The 20,831-nt window shown below is 56.3% G+C and overlaps 1 protein-coding gene across 2 annotated transcripts; it reads left to right on the forward strand.

Annotated features, from left to right (window-relative positions):
- Positions 1–2,146: 2,146 nt before the first annotated feature.
- Positions 2,147–20,358, forward strand: HIP1R (huntingtin interacting protein 1 related). Of its 2 annotated transcripts, XM_064392719.1 has the most exons (32): positions 2,156–2,455; positions 7,295–7,358; positions 7,761–7,903; positions 8,186–8,242; positions 8,453–8,533; positions 8,622–8,698; positions 9,002–9,063; positions 10,121–10,261; positions 10,722–10,779; positions 10,867–10,942; positions 11,097–11,234; positions 11,308–11,366; positions 11,432–11,504; positions 11,830–12,013; positions 12,088–12,176; positions 12,778–12,894; positions 13,278–13,379; positions 13,637–13,831; positions 14,005–14,152; positions 14,426–14,512; positions 14,791–14,898; positions 15,205–15,341; positions 15,904–16,014; positions 16,122–16,180; positions 16,307–16,337; positions 16,456–16,518; positions 16,979–17,079; positions 17,712–17,817; positions 18,486–18,609; positions 18,691–18,752; positions 18,856–19,047; positions 19,139–20,358. In XM_064392719.1, exons 1-32 carry the CDS (start codon positions 2,363–2,365, stop codon positions 19,142–19,144), a joined length of 3,144 nt encoding a protein of 1,047 aa, XP_064248789.1. In that variant the 5' UTR covers positions 2,156–2,362; the 3' UTR covers positions 19,145–20,358. The 2 variants fall into 2 exon arrangements, 1 of the variants encoding a protein (XP_064248789.1); XR_010348761.1 differs by lacking the exons at positions 15,904–16,014; positions 16,122–16,180; positions 16,307–16,337; ... (5 more) ...; positions 18,856–19,047; positions 19,139–20,358 and having other exon boundaries at positions 2,147–2,455; positions 14,426–14,492.
- The last annotated feature ends 473 nt before the right edge of the window (positions 20,359–20,831 follow it).

Below are 20,831 nucleotides of genomic sequence, written 5' to 3' on the forward strand. Positions count from 1 at the left end.
GATTAACAAAGCTATTTTTATAGCTGAGAGCTCAGGTTAAACACTAGCTTGTTTTTAAGAGTCTGAAGTGTGTAATTGTTACAACATAGGAACTACTTTTCTTTTTTCTTTTTTTTTTATGGTGGCTCAGAAATATTTATAGAGTATGACACAGCCAAGCATTCTCCTTTTTTTTTTAGGATATTGTTTTTGTTCTGGATTTTTTGCCTTGTAGAGAGAGATGAATAATGTTTATAGGAAGTTCCCAATTAGTGTTGTAAGCAGGAACTGCCTCTGATGTTGCTGAAATGGGAGAGCTGTCACCCACGAGATGGGCAGAACAACTTTCCACACTCAGGAGCTGCTTCTTCCAAAAATGTTTATGGGATCAGGTGTGTATGGCCTCTGTTTGCACTGTAGAGGTGACCAAGTATGATGGGACCTTTTTTTTAGCATTTAAACTGGATTTATGTTTGCTGATTGGGCAAGATGTGCTGTTATCACAACTTGAACTTACTTTTTAACGAAGAGATCAAATAAGCTGATAAAGGTGATACTTTGTCTCTCCTGCCCATTTAACACATTTAGCATTTGATTTCTGACATTTCTCAGCACAGGCACGAGTGGGCTGCCCAGTCCTGTGTAGGCTGGGAGCACTTTGGGACCCCAGTGCCCCTCCCACAGCCCTGTGCCAGCATTTTTCCTGCTGGGGGGAGCCAAGGGTGGGAGTTTCTGCTCCATCCACTGCCACCAGTTATTGCAGAGAAACACAGCACTCTGGATTCTTCTTGTTAACTCTTTCACTTCATTTTCTGCTTTCTCTTTAATTGCTCCAGTGACAGCCTTTCCTGCAGGTATTAATGGCCCCAGGATTGGGTGGCCAGTTCTGATGAGAGCTGCTGTTCTCCAGACCCTTTCCCTGCCTGCTCACCAGCCTTACCCACAGAGGGAAGCTCAGCTGCTCCAGCTCTTTCCAGGTTTCCTTTACAGTGCATTTATTCCTCTACCTGCACAGGGCCTTCTCAGGCTCCATCCTCACAATCTCCTGCTCTGGGTATGACAAGAATTCCCCCTAAAAAGCCAATGATGACAATGCCATGATGCTCACCCTGAAGCTGTCCAGCAGCTGCAAAGAGAAATTGGTGCAGGTTCCAAGCAGCAGCTGCATTTAAATGGTTTTGAGGTTATTGGATGAACTCACTGAGTTTAAACCCCTGGAGAGTTTAAAATGATGACTTTAAAATCAATATAGAAAACTGAGCTCAAGTGATGCATCAAGGATCTGCAGAGCCTTAGGATTTTGTGTCGGGGTTGTCCTGGATTTGTGGAATGGGAAGAAGGGAAACAACTGGGTTAATTTATTCAGCACTAAGTGACTTAAAACCCAACTGCATTATTGACCACTCTCCGATGCTCGAATGGAAACGCTTCAAACTCGGTGCCTTAACTCTGGAAGCAGCTCAAATACTCCAGGGAGCCTTTGCTATTGTATCCTTGGTTTGAATTATTATTTAAAGACAACAAAGCTCCTGTTCAGCCCCGGCCTTTCCGCAGGGTGGATGCGAGCTCCGGTCATTGACTTTGCTAACGGGAACGGGTGTTGGAGCCCCGGGGCTCGGAGCGAGCCGCGTGTGCGCGAGTGGCGGAGGGGTGAGGAGGGGCGCTGGCATGGCACGGTGGCGCTGGCCGTGACGGCCGTGCCAGGTGCCTGGTCCTAAGGGACGTGTCCCCCCCGCTCCGTGTCCCCTCTCGGTCTCCGTGTCCCGTGTCCGTGTCCCCTCCCCGTGTTCCCCCTCAGTCTCCGTGTCCCCTCCCCGTGTCCCCCCGTGTCCCCTCTCTATCTCCGTGTCCGTGTCCCCTCCCCGTGTCCGTGTCCCCCCCGTGTCCGTGTCCCCTCCCCTTGTCCCCCCATCCGTGTCCCCTCCCCGTGTCCCCTCTCTATCTCCGTGTCCCCTCTCTATCCCCGTGTCCCCCCCTCCGTGTCCCCTCCCCGTGTCCGTGTCCCCTCCCCGTGTCCGTGTCCCTCCCCGTGTCCCCTCCCCGTGTCCCCTCTCTATCTCCGTGTCCCCTCTCTATCTCCGTGTCCCCCCCCGTGTCCGTGTCCCCTCCCCGTGTCCCTCCCCGTGTCCCCTCCCCGTGTCCCCCCGGTCGCACCTGCCCGCGGGGGTAGCGCCGCTGCAGTTCCGGGCGCGGCCGCCAGGGGCGCGGCAGCGCGGCGCAGTGCGCGGCCGGGAGGGGCGGGGGGCGGGCGGCGCCGGTCGCTCCTGCCCGGAGCGCGGAGCCCCGAGCGCCGGCACCGGAGCGCGGACACCGGAGCGCGGACACCGGAGCGCGGACACCGGAGCGCGGACACCGGAGCGGGCGGCTCCCAGCGCGGCCCGCCATGAACAGCATCAAGAGCGTGCCGGCGCGGGTGCTGAGCCGCCGCGGCGGGCACAGCCTGGAGGCGGAGCGGGAGCAGTTCGACAAGAGCCAGGCAAGGACGGCGGGAGGGGGCGGCGGGGCCGCGGTTACGGTCCCGGTTTTAGTCCCGGTCCTGCTCCCGGCTAGGGGATGAGGGGGGCCGGCCCTTTCCGCGGGGCATCGCCTCGGGGCGCGCTGGGCGCGGAGGGCTCTCGGGCGATGGGATGGGACGGGATGGGGGGCGCGGGTCCCGCCGGGCTCCGGGGAAGCCCCGGTGGGGCAGCCCCGGTGGGGCAGCGCGGCCGCCGTCCCTCCCCCCGTCCCCGTGTCCGCGGTGCCGGGGCCGCCGCGCGTTCCCCCGCCCCCACCTGCGCCGCCGCTTCCTCCCGGCGCGGCCGCGGGACGGTCCCGCGTGGGCTCCCGCCGCCCCCGCGCCCCGCCGTGCGCCGCCGCCCCCGCGGGCACCGGGCCCCGCGCCCCCCCCGCGCCGCCCGGGCCTCATCGCAGGTAAACACGGCCGGCAGCACACCGGAAAGTTTCATGGTGCCGGCGGGAGCGTGGCCGAACCGGGGCTTCACGGCAGCCCCGGGAATGGGCATCTCCGCATCCCTGCCCAGCCCCGGGCCCACCGGCACCGGGGATTGTTTCGTACCGGGGCTGGGTTCACCCCTGCCCCCGGCTCCCGGTCACCCTGCGGGGATCGGGGTGTTCGGACCCGCGGAGGGCGGCAGGGTGGAAACAAAGCCCAAAGGCGTTTGTGCCCCGTGGTGTCCGGCTGGGCCGGGTGTCCGTGCCCCTGTGGCCCGCAGGGGTGGGCAGTGTCGGGCACTGGTGGGGCTGGTGGGAAATGCAGTGCTCAGCGTGGGCAGGGGTGGGCAGAGGGATGGACAGAGTGACGGGCTCGCTGCTGCCCCAGCAAAAATAACAGTGCCCTCCCGCATGGCTCCCCCGACCCCTCTGCTTCTGCAGGCTGTGCTTTCATCGCAGATGTTTCCCCTTTGCCCCTTTGCTTTGCGGCTCCTTCCTCAGCCCCCAGGCTGGTTTGGCCCCGAGAGCGCCAGCGAAGGCAGGTGGGAATTTCAGGCCTCGCAGGGTCACGGTAGGAAACGGAGCTTGCTGGGTTTGGGGAGCAACACGGGAAAGAAAACCGGCAATTCCGGTTCCCTCTGGACGCGGCTCCTTCAGTCCCGCTGGGCAGCGCTGATGAACGATCAGATCGCGGCACCGGGGCTGCCCGACCGGGACCAGGACCGGGACCCTCCTTCCCACCCCCTTCCAGGGCACCTTGGGCTTTTCATGGCACCTGTGCTCTGGAAATCTGTGCAGCCACAGGGATGCTGCGGGCAGGGACAGGGACAGGTGACCATCTCTGGCTGATGGTCACACTCACTGCCCAGAGCTGACCTTTTTTCCAGCAGCTGCTAAAACCTGTCCTAAAGGAGCTTTATTCTGGTGTGGTTTCCTGTCGTGGTGCTTCAGTGGGAGCAGAACTGTCCAGTGTCAGAACGTGGGTATTGATCTGCCTTTTTCCTCTAATTATAGCAGCTGCCCAGCCGGCCGCCAGTCGCCTCTGTGTCACGGGGGTGCTGGCACATCCCCTCCTTGCCTCTGTGTCACGGGGGTGCTGGCATGTCCCCTCCTTGCCTCTGTGTCACAGGGGTGCTGGCATGTCCCCTCCTTGCCTCTGTGTCACGGGGGTGCTGGCATGTCCCCTCCTTGTCTCTGTGTCACAGGGGTGCTGCTGGCACATCCCCTCTGCTCCCTGAGGATTCTGTACCAGAATCCAGAGCCCTGTCACCTTTTCCCCTGTGAGGGCTTGGGTGATGTCTGGTTACAGACAGGAGTTGCTGACCCTGCTGTGATCCCAGGTCCCTGTGGGTGACATGAAGGTCACCTGCTTTCCCTGAAAATGCTTTTCCATGTCTTGTGTCAGGGTGATGTAGATGTCTCCCTTGTGTGGGAAGTAGGAAATCACCATCCCACAGCAGGCGCTCGCTCGGCAGCCTGGCAGGAGGAAAAACTTGTCCTTTTCTGCTGCCAGTTTTTGCTTTTCTAATACAAAAACGTTAAAAATCCAATGGGCTCTGGAACCTGCAGGATTGCATTGTGTGTGACTGCCAAGTGGTGTTTTCCTGGTGTAATTTGGGAAGGAGCAGCATTAGGAAGGGAGCTCTGGAGTTCATAGCTCAGCTGCTCTGACAGCTCTTGTGCTGCCTGGCCAGGGGAGGCTTCCAGCTGCCAAATAATCTCTCCATCCTGCTGAGACCCAGCATCCACCTGCCCCGTGGGGATTGGGACCCCGTGGGATGCCGAGGGCGGGAGGATCAGCCCTAATTAAAAGCAGCCCGGAACGAAAGGGTGGATGTTAAATGGATGTTAAACTGCGCTCCTTCATTTGGGCGCTTTGATCCCGGCTTTAGTCACCGCCTTGGTACGTGCAGCTGTGAGCAAAGCACTGGGGCTGCAGCCCTGTGGGATCCCACAGCCCACGGCCAGGCAGGTTTTGGGGTTGGCTCCTCACCCTGTGATGGGGAGCAGTCCACAGATTGCATCAAAGTTTTGGCCAGGCTGGTTGTGCACCTGCAGTGACAGCCGGGACCTGCCCGTCTCGGACGTGCCAGTGGTGTCCCAAGAGGCTGGGTCAGGGTGAATCTCCCCATTTTGGAGCCATCCTCCACAGCCTGGCTTTGCCAGCAGGAGCATCCTGCCAGCACACGCGTGCCAGGCTGCAGCACTGCCCCATGCTCTTCTCTGGTGCCACCATCCCGTTTTCCTGGATCTCCTGGCCAGCTTGGTGCTTGGAGGCAGTGAAAGCACACTGGGCTGGCAGCCCTGAGGGACTGGCACTGGTTTGGTGCCCTGTGGTTTATCTGGGACCATGCTGGACCTGGCATCTCATGGTGGTGCTGTGGGTGGGCTGGAGCTGCATGGGCCCAGTCCTTGTGCTGGACATGAAATGGCTCAGTGCAACCGCTGCACTGGATCCCCAAGGATGAAACCAACCTCTCCAGCAGCTCCTGGGCTGAATTTTGGCTGGCCAGGCTATCAGTGAGACTAAGGGCAATAATTGCAATAAAACCACCACTGCCAGTGGGAATTACAGCTCTGTTTTGGGACAGAGCAGCAGGGTCCCAGCTCACTCAGCAGCTGAGGTCTGTCCCTGGGGATAGGGAACAATATTTCCTTTCCTGGGTGTCTGCCCGTCTTTGACCCTTCTGGCTGTGCCTCCTCCAACCCCTGTGGGGCTCAGGTTCCATGGATGGGCTGGGACAGGCCTGTCTTAGGGCAGGCAGCAAAGCTCCCAGCTTGGGAGACGTGTCTGCCCTGCTCCCTCTGTGCAAAACACCTCAGGACAGATGCTGTAACTCCTTCAGCAGGAGATGCATTTCCAAATCCTTCCTTGCCTGGCCCAGGATAAGCCATCCTTTCTGTCAGTATCCCGTGGGAGGTGCTGGCATCCCTGGGGACCTGTGGCACTTCCTTCTGGCCAAGCTGCCATCGAGGGCACAGCCTCTGCCAGCTCCAGGCTTTTGGGTGGCTGTGAAGGCACTTTGGGAGAGGCAGCTGTGCTGCAAGTGCCTGTTCCTGGGCACTCCAGGCTCGTTAACCTTTGGGGATAAGAGGATTACAGCAAGTCACCGGCTTAACTCCACTGCTGCTTTAGGGCCCCACATGGCGGGGTAACCCCGGGACTCTCCTGCTGCAGAAAGGCAAAGCCAGCCCCTCTCCCCAGCAGCTGGGCCAGCCTTTTGGGACAGGTTCACTCTTTGGGATGATTCAGAGTTTTGCTGCTGTCGTGGTCAGTTCCTGGGCAGCTGTTCTGGCCTCTTTTTGGGTGGGTTTTGTGCATGGACACCTCTGACATTGCCCCTTTGGTGTTGGGTTCCTCCTGCATAAGTCAGGAGCACTCGATAACTCGGGGTCAGGTTCCTCCTCCTACAGGAAAGCACCTCATTTCAGAGGTGTCCCTGGACAAGCAGGGAAGCAGGTGCTTTCCTGGGCAGGTAGAAAGGATTTTTATAAGGCTTTAGGGGTGGGGAGCTGCAGGGAGGGACCGAGTTCCTCTTCCAGCACAAGTGCTGCCAGCAGGGTGCCTTCCTGCCTTCCCTTCTGGGACCTTTTTCCTCTGCTGGTGGCAGAGGGCTCATGGACACAGGCACAGCCCAAGCACTCCTGCCAGGGTGAAGCATCCCAGCTGAGTCTGAGGAGGAGGAGGAAGATCCCCATCAAACACAGCAACTTGGGTTTGCAGCCCATCAACACATGGGGGATGCAACCGACCCCACTCTGGGGTCATCTTTTGGAATAAATTCCTAATTTAAAGTCTGCTGTGATCAAACACATCAAAATATAGATAATCCTCTTCTGATAATCACATTGCTGTGGATTTTTGCTCCATCAAGATGGGCATTGAGGCTGCCACTCCCTCCTTGCTTGGGGGCTGCTTTTCCCCACGTGCTGTTTGCACGCAGCAACATCCTCAGCAGAACCCAAACCACTCCCCCGTGGTTCAAAGGCTCCTTGTGATTACACAAACAACCCTGGAATTTGGCATCTCACTATTGTGCTTTAATGTTCCTCTGGCACGGCGCTGAGTTCAGGCTGCAAAAATGCAAAAATTGGTTTCCTGGGACAGGGACAGCCGGGAGCACCAGCAGCAGTGGTCAGATCCTGCTGGGGATGGGGGCTTTAATGGATGCTTTGTTTGTGGATAAAATGGATAAAAATTTGTTTGTGGATAATGGATGCTTTTTTTTTTGTGGATTCTGATGTGTTACAAATGACTTTGAGGTGACAAATGTGTTCTAAAACTCAGGGTATTCCCCAAAAGCACCAGCAGTGCATTTTGAGGTGTTGGGGTAGCCATGGGGGTGTCACCATGCCTGACAGCCACTGTCCCCTCCTCTTGCAGGCCATCAGCATCAGCAAAGCCATAAACACACAGGAAGCACCAGTGAAGGAGAAACATGCCCGCCGTATCCTTTCCCTTGGCTCCCAGGACAGCACTGAGGACTTTGGGCTGTGGGGGTGTCACCCCTGATGCTGGAGCCACAGGAGATCTGGGAGACTCATGCAGAGCTCAGCTGGGGGCTGGCATCACAAAGGTTCATCCATCAGAGAAAAGGAAAATGAGCAATGCAATAAGATTGCATTTCTGTGGTAGTAAAATGCAGAGGGCCCCAGTGTGCCCTCAGCAGGGGGAGGTGTACCCAAAAATGACAACTGGGGTTTTATTTGGGGATGCAGCATTGTGCCAGTGATCCCTGTGCTCGTGGGGCACCCAGTGTCTCCTTTTCAATGAAAGCTGAACAGGAGCAGCCCCCAGCCCAGCCTGTCCCCCTCTGTGTGTGTCCAGTTGGCCTTGACTGCCCTGCCAGGGATCATCCTGGGCACACACCACGAGAAGGGAGCCTTCACCTTCTGGTCCTACGCCATCGGGCTGCCCCTGCCCAGCAGTGCCATCCTCAGCTGGAAGTTCTGCCACGTCCTGCACAAGGTGCTGCGTGATGGCCACCCCAACGTGAGTGTCCCCTCCTGCTCCTCTCCCAGGGGGGAATTCCTGACTTTTGCCACCATCCCTCTGCACAAGGAGTGTCCCTTCCCTACCCCAGCCGCCTTTCCCAGGTGTTGTCTCACATCTTTGAAACTTCCCCGTGTAAATCCCTGACCTTTGGGTGCCATGGGAAGGCTGGGACTTGTCCCAGAGCTGGAGTGGTGTAAGGGGCTGGATGCCCCCTGTTCCCCAGCATCAGGGCAGACAGCCAGCCCCCCTGTGCCACATCCTTCCCTCTTGTGTGCCCAGGTTCTCCAGGACTGCCAGAGGTACCGCAGCAACATCCGAGAGACGGGGGACCTGTGGGTGAGTGGGGCAGAGTGCAGCTTTGTGCCTCCCAGAGGGTTTGGAGATGGCTGCTGAGGAACAGGGTGGGCACAGAGAGGGTGAAGCACTGCCTGAAACACCCTGTCTCTTTGGGTGATGGTTGTGTGCCTGGTGGAGCCACAGGTCAGTGGCTCGTGTGGGATCTCTGGGTCTGGTTACCTCACCCTGGATCCCCTCGTGTCTCTGCAGGGCCATTTGCACGACAGGTACGGGCAGCTGGTGAGCATCTACACACGGCTCCTGCTCACCAAGATCTCCTTCCACGTCAAGGTGAGACCTCTGCCACCTCCACACCACCAGAGCGAGGGGATGTGCCACGCCAGCAGCAACTGATGGCTTTTTCCTTCCTTTTCCAAAGCATCCCGAGTTCCCCCCGGGCCTCGAAGTGTCGGATGAGGTGCTGGAAAAGACTGCAGGGACAGATGTGAACAACATGTGAGTGTCCTGGTGGGGCCCAGAGCCCAGGGTGTGGTCAGCAGCTCCATGACCCCAGCTGGCAGTGTCCTGCTGACAAAACCACCCCAGGATGGGGCAGTGACTGGGATTTTGTGAATTGTTTGGATGGTGCCCGATCCCTCCTGCACCCACAGAGCACCGTGGGGTGTAAATGCCTGGAAAAAGGCCCCAAATTCTTGTCAGTCAGAGCTCTTGCCATCATGAGGACTCTAAATGAACACGAGCAGCTGGAGCAAAGATGTCTCTGCTGTCCAGTGATGGAGTTTTGGTTTGTTTTGGCAGCTTCCAGCTGACGGTAGAGCTGTTTGACTACCTGGACTGTGAGCTGAAGCTGTCGGAGTCAGGTGAGGAGGCGGCAGGGGCAGGTCCCTCCCCTCGCCCCGGGGCTCTTGAGCAATTGAGCAATAGTTTCGCTCTTTGGTCGGGAATGGAGTTCCGGGAGGCCGAGGTTGGAGGCTCAGGTCCCCCCTCCTCCTCCCACGAGATTTCTGAGGTGGTTTCTCAGCTGGATCCCCCTGTTGAAGCTCTGTAGAGGCAGTTGTAGGAAAATATTTAGACCATGTGGCTGCTTTGAACCCACCTGAGCAAGGCAGAGTGTTGTTTTCAGTGCAGAGCTGCTCTGAAATATGGTTTTATTTCTTCTTTGTACAACCACATTAATCATATCCATTACACAAATCCCTTCTGTCCCTCTGAAGCAGAGGACGGGGCTGTACTCTTTTTAAAGACTCGTTTCCCCTCAATGAAATGCCTCTGGGGAGGGCTGGAGGTCCCTGCTCATGTCTCTCACCTCCTTAGGAATTTTTAGATGGCTTAGAGAGGTGGCAGATTCTGGGAGTCAGGAACACGGAGCTGCCCTGGAAAAAGGCACAGCGGGAGAGACTGAGCTCCCGGCTCCCAACAGCCTCCTGCTTCTCCTCCTGACCCAGTTATACAGAGAATTTATATTCATAAATACTTTAAAGCTGAGCAGGGAAGAAGGCAGGGTGGATGTGCTGCCTGGATCCCTGCCAAGGGAAGGGATCTGTTTCCGAGCAGGGGCAGGCGAGGCTGCGGTGCCACCGGGCTCGTCCCCTGCCCTGGCATCCTCTCCCAGATCCTTGCATGATTAAATAGAATGGAGCAAAACCTCTCACTTCCCCCAGCTGTGTCATGCAGCAGCAGCTTGAGGGCAGCGTCCTGGGGTTAAATCCTTATTTTTTGGGGCTGGGGTATCCACGGCAGAGCCCAGCACCCCTTCCCTCTGCCAGCATGGTCCCTCTGGGTGTTTTTGCTGCCTGGAGCGGGGTTGTTCTCAGCCCAGGCAGCAGCCCTGGCGTTCCTCGTGCCCCACATCCGCCGTGGTTAATGATCAAGCGGCGTGGCCGGGCGCGGGCGGCTCTGCAAACACGGCTCCCTCAGTTTTCAGGCAGCTCAACACCTCGATGGCCGTGTCGCAGATGTCGGCGGTGCAGTGCCGCCTGGCCCCCCTCATCCAGGTCATCCAGGACTGCAGCCACCTCTACCACTACTCCGTCAAGCTGATGTTCAAGCTGCACTCCTGTGAGTCCCAGGGATGTGCTCCATGCTGGTGTTTTCCTGGGTGGGCTTCTGGGTCTGGGGGTGAGGCTGGTGTGGATTGAGGCATCCGTCGCCATGTCCCTGTGTCCCAGCTGGGCTCCAGGGGCCTGCTCCATCCCACACAGACATTCCAGATAAAGGAATGAAAAGGACTTGTTCTTGATGCATTCAAACCCACATGCCCTGGCCTGCCAGCCCCCTGCATGGGCAGCACAGTGCCAGCAGCCTCGTGTGGGTATTTTGGAGTTCCCACACCCACATCTCCCTGTGCCACATCCTTTATCCTTGTGCCAGGGGATGGGAACACCCCACTCCCATCCTGACCCCTCACATCCCACTCCCTCCTGGCTTTTACCCTGCTGTCTTTTGCAGAGGAGGGGTCTGGGAGCATGTGAACAGCCATGCAGCCCCAGATCAGTCACAGCTGTCCCTCCTCACCCAGGTCTGCCGGCCGACACCCTGCAGGGCCACCGGGACCGCTTCCACGAGCAGTTCCGCAGGTAACCAGGGCCCAGCTGGGGCAGTGGGGTCCCCTCTCTCCTTCCAAGCCCCCTCTCATCTGCCCTTTGTCTTTCCCTCCTCTCCAGCCTTAAAAACTTCTTTAAGAAGGCGTCTGACATGCTGTATTTCAAGCGGCTCATCCAGATCCCGCGGCTGCCAGAGGTAGGGCAGGATTTTGGTGCTCTGGGGAACTTATGGGTGTCCCTGGGTTTGGGGTCTGGGGGCACTGCCTCTGGCCCTGTCAGCATCACAGGGCTGGCTCTCTGCCTTCCCTTGGCACTCTGCCTGCAAGGCTGCAACAAATTCTGTCCTGCAGAGCCCCCCAAACTTCCTGCGGGCGTCCGCGCTGGCCGAGCACGTGAAGCCGGTCGTCGTCATCCCCGAGGAGGCCCCCGAGGATGAGGAGCCAGAGAACCTCATTGAGATCAGCACAACTTCCACCACGGAGCCACAGGTGGGGGCCCGGGGCTGGGATGGGGGCAGGCTCCCGTGTCCTGGCTCAGCTGAGCAGCCTCTGTCCTCCCCAGATCACCTCGGATCTGTTCGAGCAAACCTTCGGGCCGCCCAACGGCGTTTGGGATGACAGGTATGGGGGGGCCAGCAGGGGAGAGGGGCTGCTACCACAGGGGACCAACCTGCCCCTGTCCACAGGGATGCACAGATCGAGAGCCTGAAGAAGGAGGTGGAAACTCTCCGTGCAGAGATGGAGAAGATTAAACTGGAGGTAAAGCCTGGCTGGGGAGCAGCTGAGGTGGGGTTTGGTGCTGTGCTGTGGAAACCCTTAAGGGATGCAGCAGGAGTGGGGTCCTGGCATCCAGGGTTGTGTTTTGGGACCTCTCCCAGTGCCAGGATGTGATTCCTGATGGGGTGGGAGCATGTGAGACAGCCTTGCTGTCCTGATGTTACCAACAGGGACAGAGCGACTGCAGGGGTAAGGGGCAGAGCTTTCCTGTGCACCCCACGCCTGCTTTGCCCAAATTGCAGAGGGGCAGCTGACTGGGGGTGCTGGGAAGGGCAGGGCCGTGCCCAGTGCCCTCTGACCCCTGCAGGCACAGCGCTACATCACCCAGCTGAAGGCCCAGGTGAACAGCCTGGAGGGAGAGGTGGAGGAGCAGCGCAAGCAGAAGCAGAAGGCGCTGGTGGACAACGAGCAGCTGCGGGATGAGCTGGAGAGGCTGCAGAGGGTGAAGCAGGACAGCGACAGGTCACAGCGGCTCTGCGCCGAGGCCGAGAGTAGGTGGAGCCCTGGGGTGCCCTGGGGCGGGGCTGCCCTCGCTGTGGTCACTGAGGGTCTCTCACCCCTGCAGAGAAAGCCAACGCCACCGAGATCCGCTACACGAAGCTGAAGGAGAAGCACAGCGAGCTCATCAACACCCACGCCGAGCTGCTGAGGAAGGTGAGGCTGCTGCCCCTGCAGGCAGGGACAGACACTGAGGGCAGTGTTCCTGAATTAAAGCCCTCCATTCGGGGTTGGGGTATCCAGGGCAGAGCTGAGCACCCTTTCCTGCTCCATCATGGTTCCTTTGGGTGTTCTTGTTGTTGTTTTTTGGGGTGTTTTGCTGTTGTTTGGTCTGTTTCTGCTGGTTTCTGTGGCCCGTGTAGCTGGTGGGATATCACTTGTACCAGCAGTCATGGCATGCTTGGCTCCAGTTCTGGATAGGGGCTCTTGAGGGATGTGCTAGTGATGGGGATCCTGTGTCTCAGTTGTGCCACTCACATATTTAATTGTTTGCTTTGGGTGTTTTGGTCTTGCTTTTGTCCCTTGCTCCCTCTGCCACCACTGGTGAGGCTTGTGCCTGCCCAGTCCCCTGTACTGGTCCCATCACCTTCTGAGCACCAAGCAGGGGACACCCCTTGAATCCATGTCCACTGGCATTTTGGATACTGTGAGGAAGGCATCTCGGATTTATTCTCTGAGCTAGAATTTGGTTGGAATGAGTGTGGGGATGGTGAGGGTTCCCCTTGGAATGCCAGGTGAGCCCCATGTCCCCCCACAGAACGCTGACACTGCCAAGCAGCTGACGGTGACACAGCAGAGCCAGGAGGAGGTGGCACGTGTCAAGGAGCAGCTGGCATTTCAGGTGGAGCAGGTCAAGCGAGAGGCCGAGATGAAGGTGAGCTCTGGATCCTTCCCTGCCAGCACTGAGCCCTCCCCAGCCTGGGAAACACAGTTTGGGAGCAAGGGAAAGGGGAGGGTGTTGCTGTTGGGCCCTGATTCCAGGAAGAGTTGCCCTGGCTCCTCAGGAAGGTGTTAATACATGACTCAGCCCCTCTTGCCCAAATCTGCCTTTTCTTCCCCCAAGAAAATGCCACCATGCAAATTGATGGGTTGAGTGCTTTCATTCTCTGGGGCTCAAGGTGGGAGCTCCCAAAAACCCCCTGCCCAAGACCCCAAAACGCCCTCCCTGCAAATCATGGCTGGGTTCATTCCCTGCATCCCGGCTGGCGCTGGTGCCCAGCGGGGCAGGGGCTGAGCCTGGGCACGCTGTGGGCACAGTTGGAGGACCAGAGCGTGCAGATGGAGCAGCTGAGGCAGGAGCTGGACGCCCGTCGGGACGAGCTGGAGCAGGCGCAGCGCTCGCTCAGCCACGCCAAGCAGGTACAGGGCTGGGGGGCAGCAGAGCCCAGGACCCCACCAAACCCTGCCACAGGGGCTGGACCTGCCACCCCTGCTGAGCCACGGCTTCAGCAGCAGCCCAAGGAGCTGTCACAGGGCTGAGCGTGGGCCCAGCCCTTCAGTGTGACGAGCTGGGCATGTCCTGAGCTCCCCCCAGTTCTGCTGGGCTGCCAGCAGTGACAGGGCAGTGACAGGGCAGTGACAGGGCAGTGACAGGCTGTCCTGGCCCCCCATGGCAGGCAGGCGTGGAGCTCAGTGCCCAGCTGGATGCCCTGCACGCCGAGAAGGAGGTGCTGAGGCGGTCGGTGAGCGAGAAGGAGTGTGAGCTGCTGTCCACGCGGGGCCTCGTGCAGGAGAAGGAGCTGCAGCTGAGCCAGGAGGCAGACAAGGCCACGAGGGAGATCCGAGAGCTCCAGGGCAGGCTCCTGGAGAAGGTACAGGGCTGTGTGAAGAGCCCACTGCCCCTCTGCTCACCGGGGTGAGACGTTTGGGGTGGGATATCACCAGCAGTCATGGGATGGTTGGGTGTGATCCTGGAAAGGGGCTCTCGAGGGAGCTGCTGCAGATGGGGGTGCTCTGCCACTCACCTGTTCCTCCTGCCTCACAGAGCAACCAGGAGCAGAGCCTGCAGCAGAAGCTGCTGGATGAGCAGTTTGGAGTCCTGCAGGAGACAGTGAGAGAAGCCCAGGCCATCCTCAGTGATGCCATGGCCAAGCTGGATGACCCCCTGCACCTCCGCTGCACCAGCTCCCCAGGTATGTCCTGCTCATCAGGGGGCTGAAACATGCTCTGCCTTCTCCCTGCTGGACAGATCATGTTGCATCTCAGCTCTCACTTGGCTTTTTTTCCATCATGCCTGAGGTGGCTGGTGTCAAACTTCCCAGGACGAATTTTTAGCTCTCATGTTCAGCACTATTTTGTTCAGATTTTAGAGCTGTTCCCCAGCCAGGGATACACTTGCATTCAGTGGTGCCCTGGTGCAGACACCCACCAGGCTGTGCTAAGGAGTGGAATGGGATTCCTTGCAGATTACCTGCTGAGCCGGGCGCAGGCGGCGCTGGAGTCCACGGATGCCCTGGAGAAGGGGCACGCGCAGTACGTGGCCTCCATGGCAGGTACCTGGGGCTGGGGACTGGCTCTGCTCCCAGCTTGCTCGTGTTTCCATCCACCCAGCAGCCCCCAGCAGCTCTGGGGCCACGGGCAAGCAGCAGTGCCCTGGTGGCAGAGGGACACGGGCGGGGCTGGGGGGTTCCCGTGTGCTCCTTCCAGCTGGAGGGGTCAATGCCAACATCTCTGAGCCTTGTACTGATCCTTGAGTGCCTTCAAGGACGAGCTGCAGCCCCCAGGACCTGGCAGGGGCTGGCAGCTGCTGAGCCTGTGCTGTCTGTGGCAGATGCTGCGGGGCTGGTGGGGGCTCTGGCCCTCTTTGCCCACCTGGCAGGTGACACCATCGTCAACGGCAGCGCCACAGCCCACCTGGCCCCCACGGACCACGCTGACCGTGAGTGCAGGGATGCTGGGGGTGCTGGGGGGTCTTTTTCTCATGGGCCTTTTCTTCAGGGAGGCCATGCCAAAGCCCTCTCTGCCAGGGGCAGATTTTACTAAACACAGCACATTCCCCATGCTCCCCCTCCCGACATTCCCTGCCCTCTAGTGCCCCTCCCTGGGCCTGGAAATTAATTTATAATCTCCTAGGGGACATTTGGGGGATGCTGCTGGTGCTCAGCTGTGGGTGAGGGGAGGAGGAAGATGAGGGTGGGCAGGGCTGGGATGAAGGGACCCCTTGCCCAGGCTGTGCTCTTGGCAGGGCTGACGGAGACGTGCCGGGAGTGCGGCCAGCGGAGCCTGGAGTTCCTGGAGCAGCTGAAGGACAGGCAGAGGCTGGGCAGTGCCCAGCTGGGGGACGTGCAGGGGGCTCTCAGAGGGGTCCTGCAGCTGGCCCAGGTAGGAGATGGAGCCCAGCACAGCCACATTCCCACTCAGGGCTGGCAGGGCGGGTCCCAGGGAACATTTTGGGGTGGTTTGTCCCCCATACTCACAAGTTGTGGTGCTTTCCTTGAGCCATCTCAGCTTCTGAGCACTGAGACCCTTCCTGGTGGTGCACAGAGCTGGTCACCCTCAGATCAGCTGAAGTCTTTCAGCCCGGTAACCCCTCTGGAAGGAAACTTCCCATCTTTCAGATATTTTTTCTTGGTGAAGCCCCTATCAGTCTTTTCTTTTACACTACATTCAGCTCTCCAGGGCCCTCTGGAGCAGAAACTGCTCCTATGATGGAGTTTTGTCACCTTGATTTGGAGCATTTCCTACCTCTGAGGTCCCATGTTTGCTGCAAGCTGGTGGCACATGTACCTGCACTGTGCAGGCTGCAGAATGCTGCTCCTGCAGCTCTGATTATTTGGTAGGGGCGGGAAGGAATTGGATATCTTGGTTTGTAGTTATTCCTTATACATATTCCCTTCTGTTTTTCTGCCTAAAACCTGCTCATGCCTGCTGCCTCCTCTGGCAGGAGCTGAGACCCAAGAGCCTGGACATCAAGCAGGAGGAGCTGGGGGACATGGTTGAGAAGGAGATGGCCTCCACCTCAGAGGCCATTGAGGATGCTGTCAGGAGGATAGAGGTGAGACAGAGCTGCAGGATGGGCCATTCTGGGGACTTGGGGAGGCAGAGTCCATCACTCCTCACCCCAACATGGCATCCAACCCTTCCTCTTGTGTTTCCCAACAGGAGATGATGAGCCAGGCCAGGAACGAGAGCTCTGGGGTTAAGCTGGAAGTGAATGAGAGGTGAGTTGAGGAGGGACACAGGACAGGTCTGTGCCCTGCTGGGGTGTGCTCTGCTCCAAAACAGGCCCCATTTTCTGAGCCAAAGTTTCCCTGGATGCTGAACACTTTTCCTTTGCTTCCCTTCAGGATTCTGAACTCCTGCACGGATCTAATGAAGGTCAGTGCTGCAGAAACCCATCTGGGGTGCACAAAACTGTAACCTCCCACCAGCAGCAGCATCAATCTCCTCTGTAAGACTCCCATCAAACCCCAAAACCTGTTTCCCTTCATTCCAGGCTATCAGACTTCTTGTAACAACATCTACAAACCTACAGAAGGAGATAGTGGAAAGTGGCCGGGTAAGTCCTCTCTTACACTCATCTTTTTGTGCTGACATGAAATACAGGATAATTTCCCCCAAACTGCAGAAACACTCTGGATTTCATGGTTTCCCATGTTAGCAGCACTCTGGCAGTCCCAGTTGCTGGAGGTGGGCTGCTCAGCCCTGTGCTCTCTTGCACAAATTGCTGTCACCCTTGCAAAGCCTTGTCCATCTGAAGATCATGGCTCAAATTTGTGTGTTTTAAACCAAACCCAGCTCAAATTTGTAAGCTTGGGACTCTGATGTTTTTTCATAATTGTTTAAGCAGTCAGTAAGAGCAGCATGAAGAGCACAGTAATGCTGTCACTCCCTTGATTTATGCCTTTATATATTAATTTACACATTATTACACTTTATATGGGTATTTAATACAGATTTATATGCTGTTGTGTATTAAACAGAAGTTAATCCAGGCCATAATATTCTCATAACAACAGGGGGCAGCAACAACTCAGGAGTTTTATGCCAAGAACTCGCGCTGGACCGAAGGGCTGATCTCTGCCTCCAAGGCCGTGGGCTGGGGAGCCACACAGCTCGTGTAGGTACCCCAGGCTGGCAGCTGCCCCTGGGACACAGCTCCAGGGGCTGCCTCCTGCTTCCCTGTCACCCCAAACTCCAGAATTCCCACTGCTGAATTGCTGATTCCTTGTGGAGCCTCATTGCTGGCTGCTGACGGAGGTCTCTGGTTTTATGGAGCCTCAGTTGGGTTCATTGCTAATTCCTCGTGGAGCATCGTGGTCTGGGTGGGACCACACGGTCACCCAGCTAGGGATGGCAGTTCCTCCCTGTCTGCAAAATGTGAAACCAAATCCCCCCAGTCCTGGTTGTGGATGGGGTGGTTGGAAATTGCCCTGTGCCAGTGCAGGAAATGTGGGGGGTGTCTTGGGCAAAGCTTTAAAAATCTCATCCATTATGAAAACAAAATCCTGCCTTGGTCCAATTCACCTGGATCATGGCTTTGAATAATTGCTTTGTGTATGAGCTTTAATAACAGCTGGACTCAAAGATCTTAGGACTTAGAGATCTTTTCCAACTGTAACAACTCCACGATTCTGTAATTACAAAGCTGGTGGATCCAGCTGCTGATTTCTGAGGGTATTAGCAGGAGATAAATCATCTGCACTGGCTGTGTTGTGTCTCTGACACAATCTCCCTTTGACCCCTCTGCAGGGAGTCAGCAGACAGGGTTGTCCTGCACACAGGCAAGTACGAGGAGCTGATCGTGTGCTCCCACGAGATCGCTGCCAGCACGGCCCAGCTGGTGGCTGCCTCCAAGGTGGGTGTCCCTGGGTGTCTCCTCCTCCTGTCCCACGGTGTCCCCTCCTCTCTGCCAGCCCTGCAGTCTCCCAGAGCAGGGGGAAGGGAAGCTCTTGCTATTTTCCAGTCTGTGATTTTAATCCCTGTGTTAATATTCCCACACCCGAGGCTTGCCTTGGAAACGAAGATGTGGAAAACCTCCCGTCTTCCTCCTGTCAAGGTGGCTTTGTAAAGAAAATGTTAATAACTAACAAGAAATCCAGAAAAGCAGCTGCAGGAGCTGGAGTTGAGGATGGTGGACTTTGGTCCTTGCTACCTTTCCTGTTGGTGTGGGTGGAAGTGAGGGGTGGAGTTTTAGTGATGCAGGTGTGGGGGGACGGGGATCCATAGGGATTTTTACACCAGGTGGGTTTAAAATTAAGAGCACAGTTAAAAAACCAGAGCTATGTCTTCACTGAGTGCTTGGCTCAGGTGGGAGCAGAGCTGGTTTGGTGCCCTGGGGCTGAAGGGCTTTGCAGGGATCACCTTGTCTGGCCATGATGGGATCACCAAGGATAAACCTTCCCATCTGTCCATCCATCCATTCTTCCCACTCCCAGGTTTTCATGCCCAAAAGCTCTTTGCCTCTGCCCGGGGCTCCTTGGAGCTCATGGTGGGCACCCACAGCCATTCCCGTGCTCCTTGCAGGTGAAGGCTGACAAGAGCAGCAGGAACCTGGCCAGGCTCCAGGAGTGCTCACGCAACGTCAACGAGATGGCAGCAAACGTGGTGGCTTCCACCAAGTCGGGGCAAGAGCAGATAGAGGAGAAAGGTGAGGTTTTATTTTTTGCAAGGAAAAGGAAGAAAACCCAAATCTCTTTCTGCACTCAGTAGGGGCCCTCTGTCCCCACAGACACCATGGACTTCTCGGGCATGTCCCTCATCAAGCTGAAGAAGGAGGAGATGGAAACGCAGGTACGGCCCCGAGGTGGATTCAGCGCGGCCGCCGACAGGCCCTGCCCAGCCGTGGGGGTCCCTGTGCCCCCAGCCCGGCTCCAGGGGTGGTTTTTGGGCGCAGGTGAAGGTGCTGGAGCTGGAGAAGCGGCTGGAGGGCGAGCGGGTCCGTCTGGGCGAGCTGAGGAAGCAGCACTACGTCCTGGCCGGGGGCTGCGAGGACGCGCCCGAGGACGGCGAGGCCCGGCCGGCGCCGGCCCCGCGGCGAGGGATCCTGAAGAAACCCCCCATTGCCCAGAAACCCGGCCTGGGAGAGGTGGGAGCCGGCCGGGGGGTGAGGGCCGGGCAGGGGGGTGTTCCTGGCACAGGGTTTTGACCGGCGTGGCCTCTGTGCCCTTCTCTTGCAGCCCTAGCGGCCCCCGGCCCTCACGCCGCGTTGCCTTCGCGCTGCTGTGCCTTCACGCGCGGGGTCTCCTCAGCGCCCGGCCTGGAAACAATCCCAAACTGGATGTTTTCTCGAGAAATAGATCTTATTTTTTGTTCTCCTTTTTTCTGAACTCTAGAGTGGCGGGGCGCCTGTGCTGAGTGCTCTCCTCCTCCTCCTCTTCTCCTCCTTTTTCTCTTCCTCCTTCTCCTCTTCCTCCTTATCCTCCTTCTCTTCCTCCTCCTCTTTTTCTTCCTCCTCCCCACCTGCCAACCGGCTCTCCCTGTTTAATTTAATTTGGGGTTTGTTTGGGTTTTGTTTTTTTTTAAGGACTTTATCAGCACTAGAAGTTTTCAGTAAATGTAGCTCTACTGTACTGCTCAGACCCTTTCCAAGAACTGTGAACTGGTTTTACAGTAGGAAACTGGTGGGCTTTTCTTGCAACCATTTTTTAAAATTCCCTTTTTCCAGCCTGAGGAATATTTGACTTAATTTTGGTGTGGGATCAGCCCTCAGCAGGAAGGGAAACGTTTGCCTTCCCCAGCACGTGGAGCAGGGCTTTTGTTAGGGAAAAGCAGTTACCGACACACACTGGCAATAAGGAGACAAACGTTTTTATTTTTTTTTCCTTTTCTATTTTTTATTACTACAGCAATGTCAAGGGATCAGTTGCATTATGTTTTGTATTTAAGATAATTAGCAGAATTAAATCTAACCGTGGCCTACGGGAGCCAGGGACTAGAGAAGTCTGCAGCAATAAGGAATTGCTGATGTGGAGAGATGCGGGGGCAGAAGCAAAACCCTGTCAGCTGTGTCTTCCCTTGGAGCAACTACCAGGATGTAGATTATTAAAGGAGCAATATTTAAAATACTTTTGTGTTGCTTTGTTGTTGGGGAGGAGGTTGATGACAGGGCCAGGGCCATGACAGGGTTGGTTGCAGGAAGCTGGGCCTGAGCTGTGGGGAAGAGACAGGCAGTAAAAATTAGCTAAATGTGCATAAATATATCTGTATATACACATAAATATATATATATATAGAGAGAGTATTCTCTGTGTATGTGTAGCCATATGTGTCTATGGTTCTGCATGTGCCTATACATATATATATATATATATATATAGGCATATGTATGTATGCATTTTTGCATATTTTATGTACCTATACTGTTATGCACTATATATAAAATGTAATATATACTATATATTTTATATATATTTATATATATATAATTATTATTATAGATATATGATAGGTAATCTAGGTGACATATATTAGTACATACTATATACATATTGCATATATATTATTATATATCTATTAGATAAAATATAGGGGGGTGTGTATATATATATATATATATATATAAAAAATAGGCAGCTATATATGATACATAATATCATGTAGCTGATAAAACTGGAGCATTTAGAGCTCAGCATGACAAGGTGACCACAGCTGCCTTGCATTTAGGTGGTGACTTGTGAGGGTCCTTGTCATGTTCAGTCAACATTTACATCCCATCCCTTGTTACCCTCAGGCCCAATTACAATCAAACTTCATAAAAGCCACAGTAAAACCCAGGGCTTTCCATCTGAGACTGCCAAGAGGCTGTAAAGCAGTTGACAAGAATTACAAGTGGCTGTATCTCAGGTAAACACATTTATAAAGTATTCCATT

The sequence above is a fragment of the Passer domesticus genome, chromosome 17 (genome assembly GCF_036417665.1).
Source record: "Passer domesticus isolate bPasDom1 chromosome 17, bPasDom1.hap1, whole genome shotgun sequence".
NCBI lineage: Eukaryota > Metazoa > Chordata > Aves > Passeriformes > Passeridae > Passer > Passer domesticus.

Coding starts and splice junctions, on each gene's coding strand:
- HIP1R (XM_064392719.1), top strand. CDS start 2,363: ATGAACAGCATCAAGAGCGTGCCGGCGCGGGTGCTGAGCCGCCGCGGC. Junction 16,519..16,978: donor AGATAGTGGAAAGTGGCCGG/GTAAGTCCTCTC, acceptor TCATAACAACAG/GGGGCAGCAACAACTCAGGA. Junction 18,753..18,855: donor AGGAGGAGATGGAAACGCAG/GTACGGCCCCGA, acceptor TTTTGGGCGCAG/GTGAAGGTGCTGGAGCTGGA.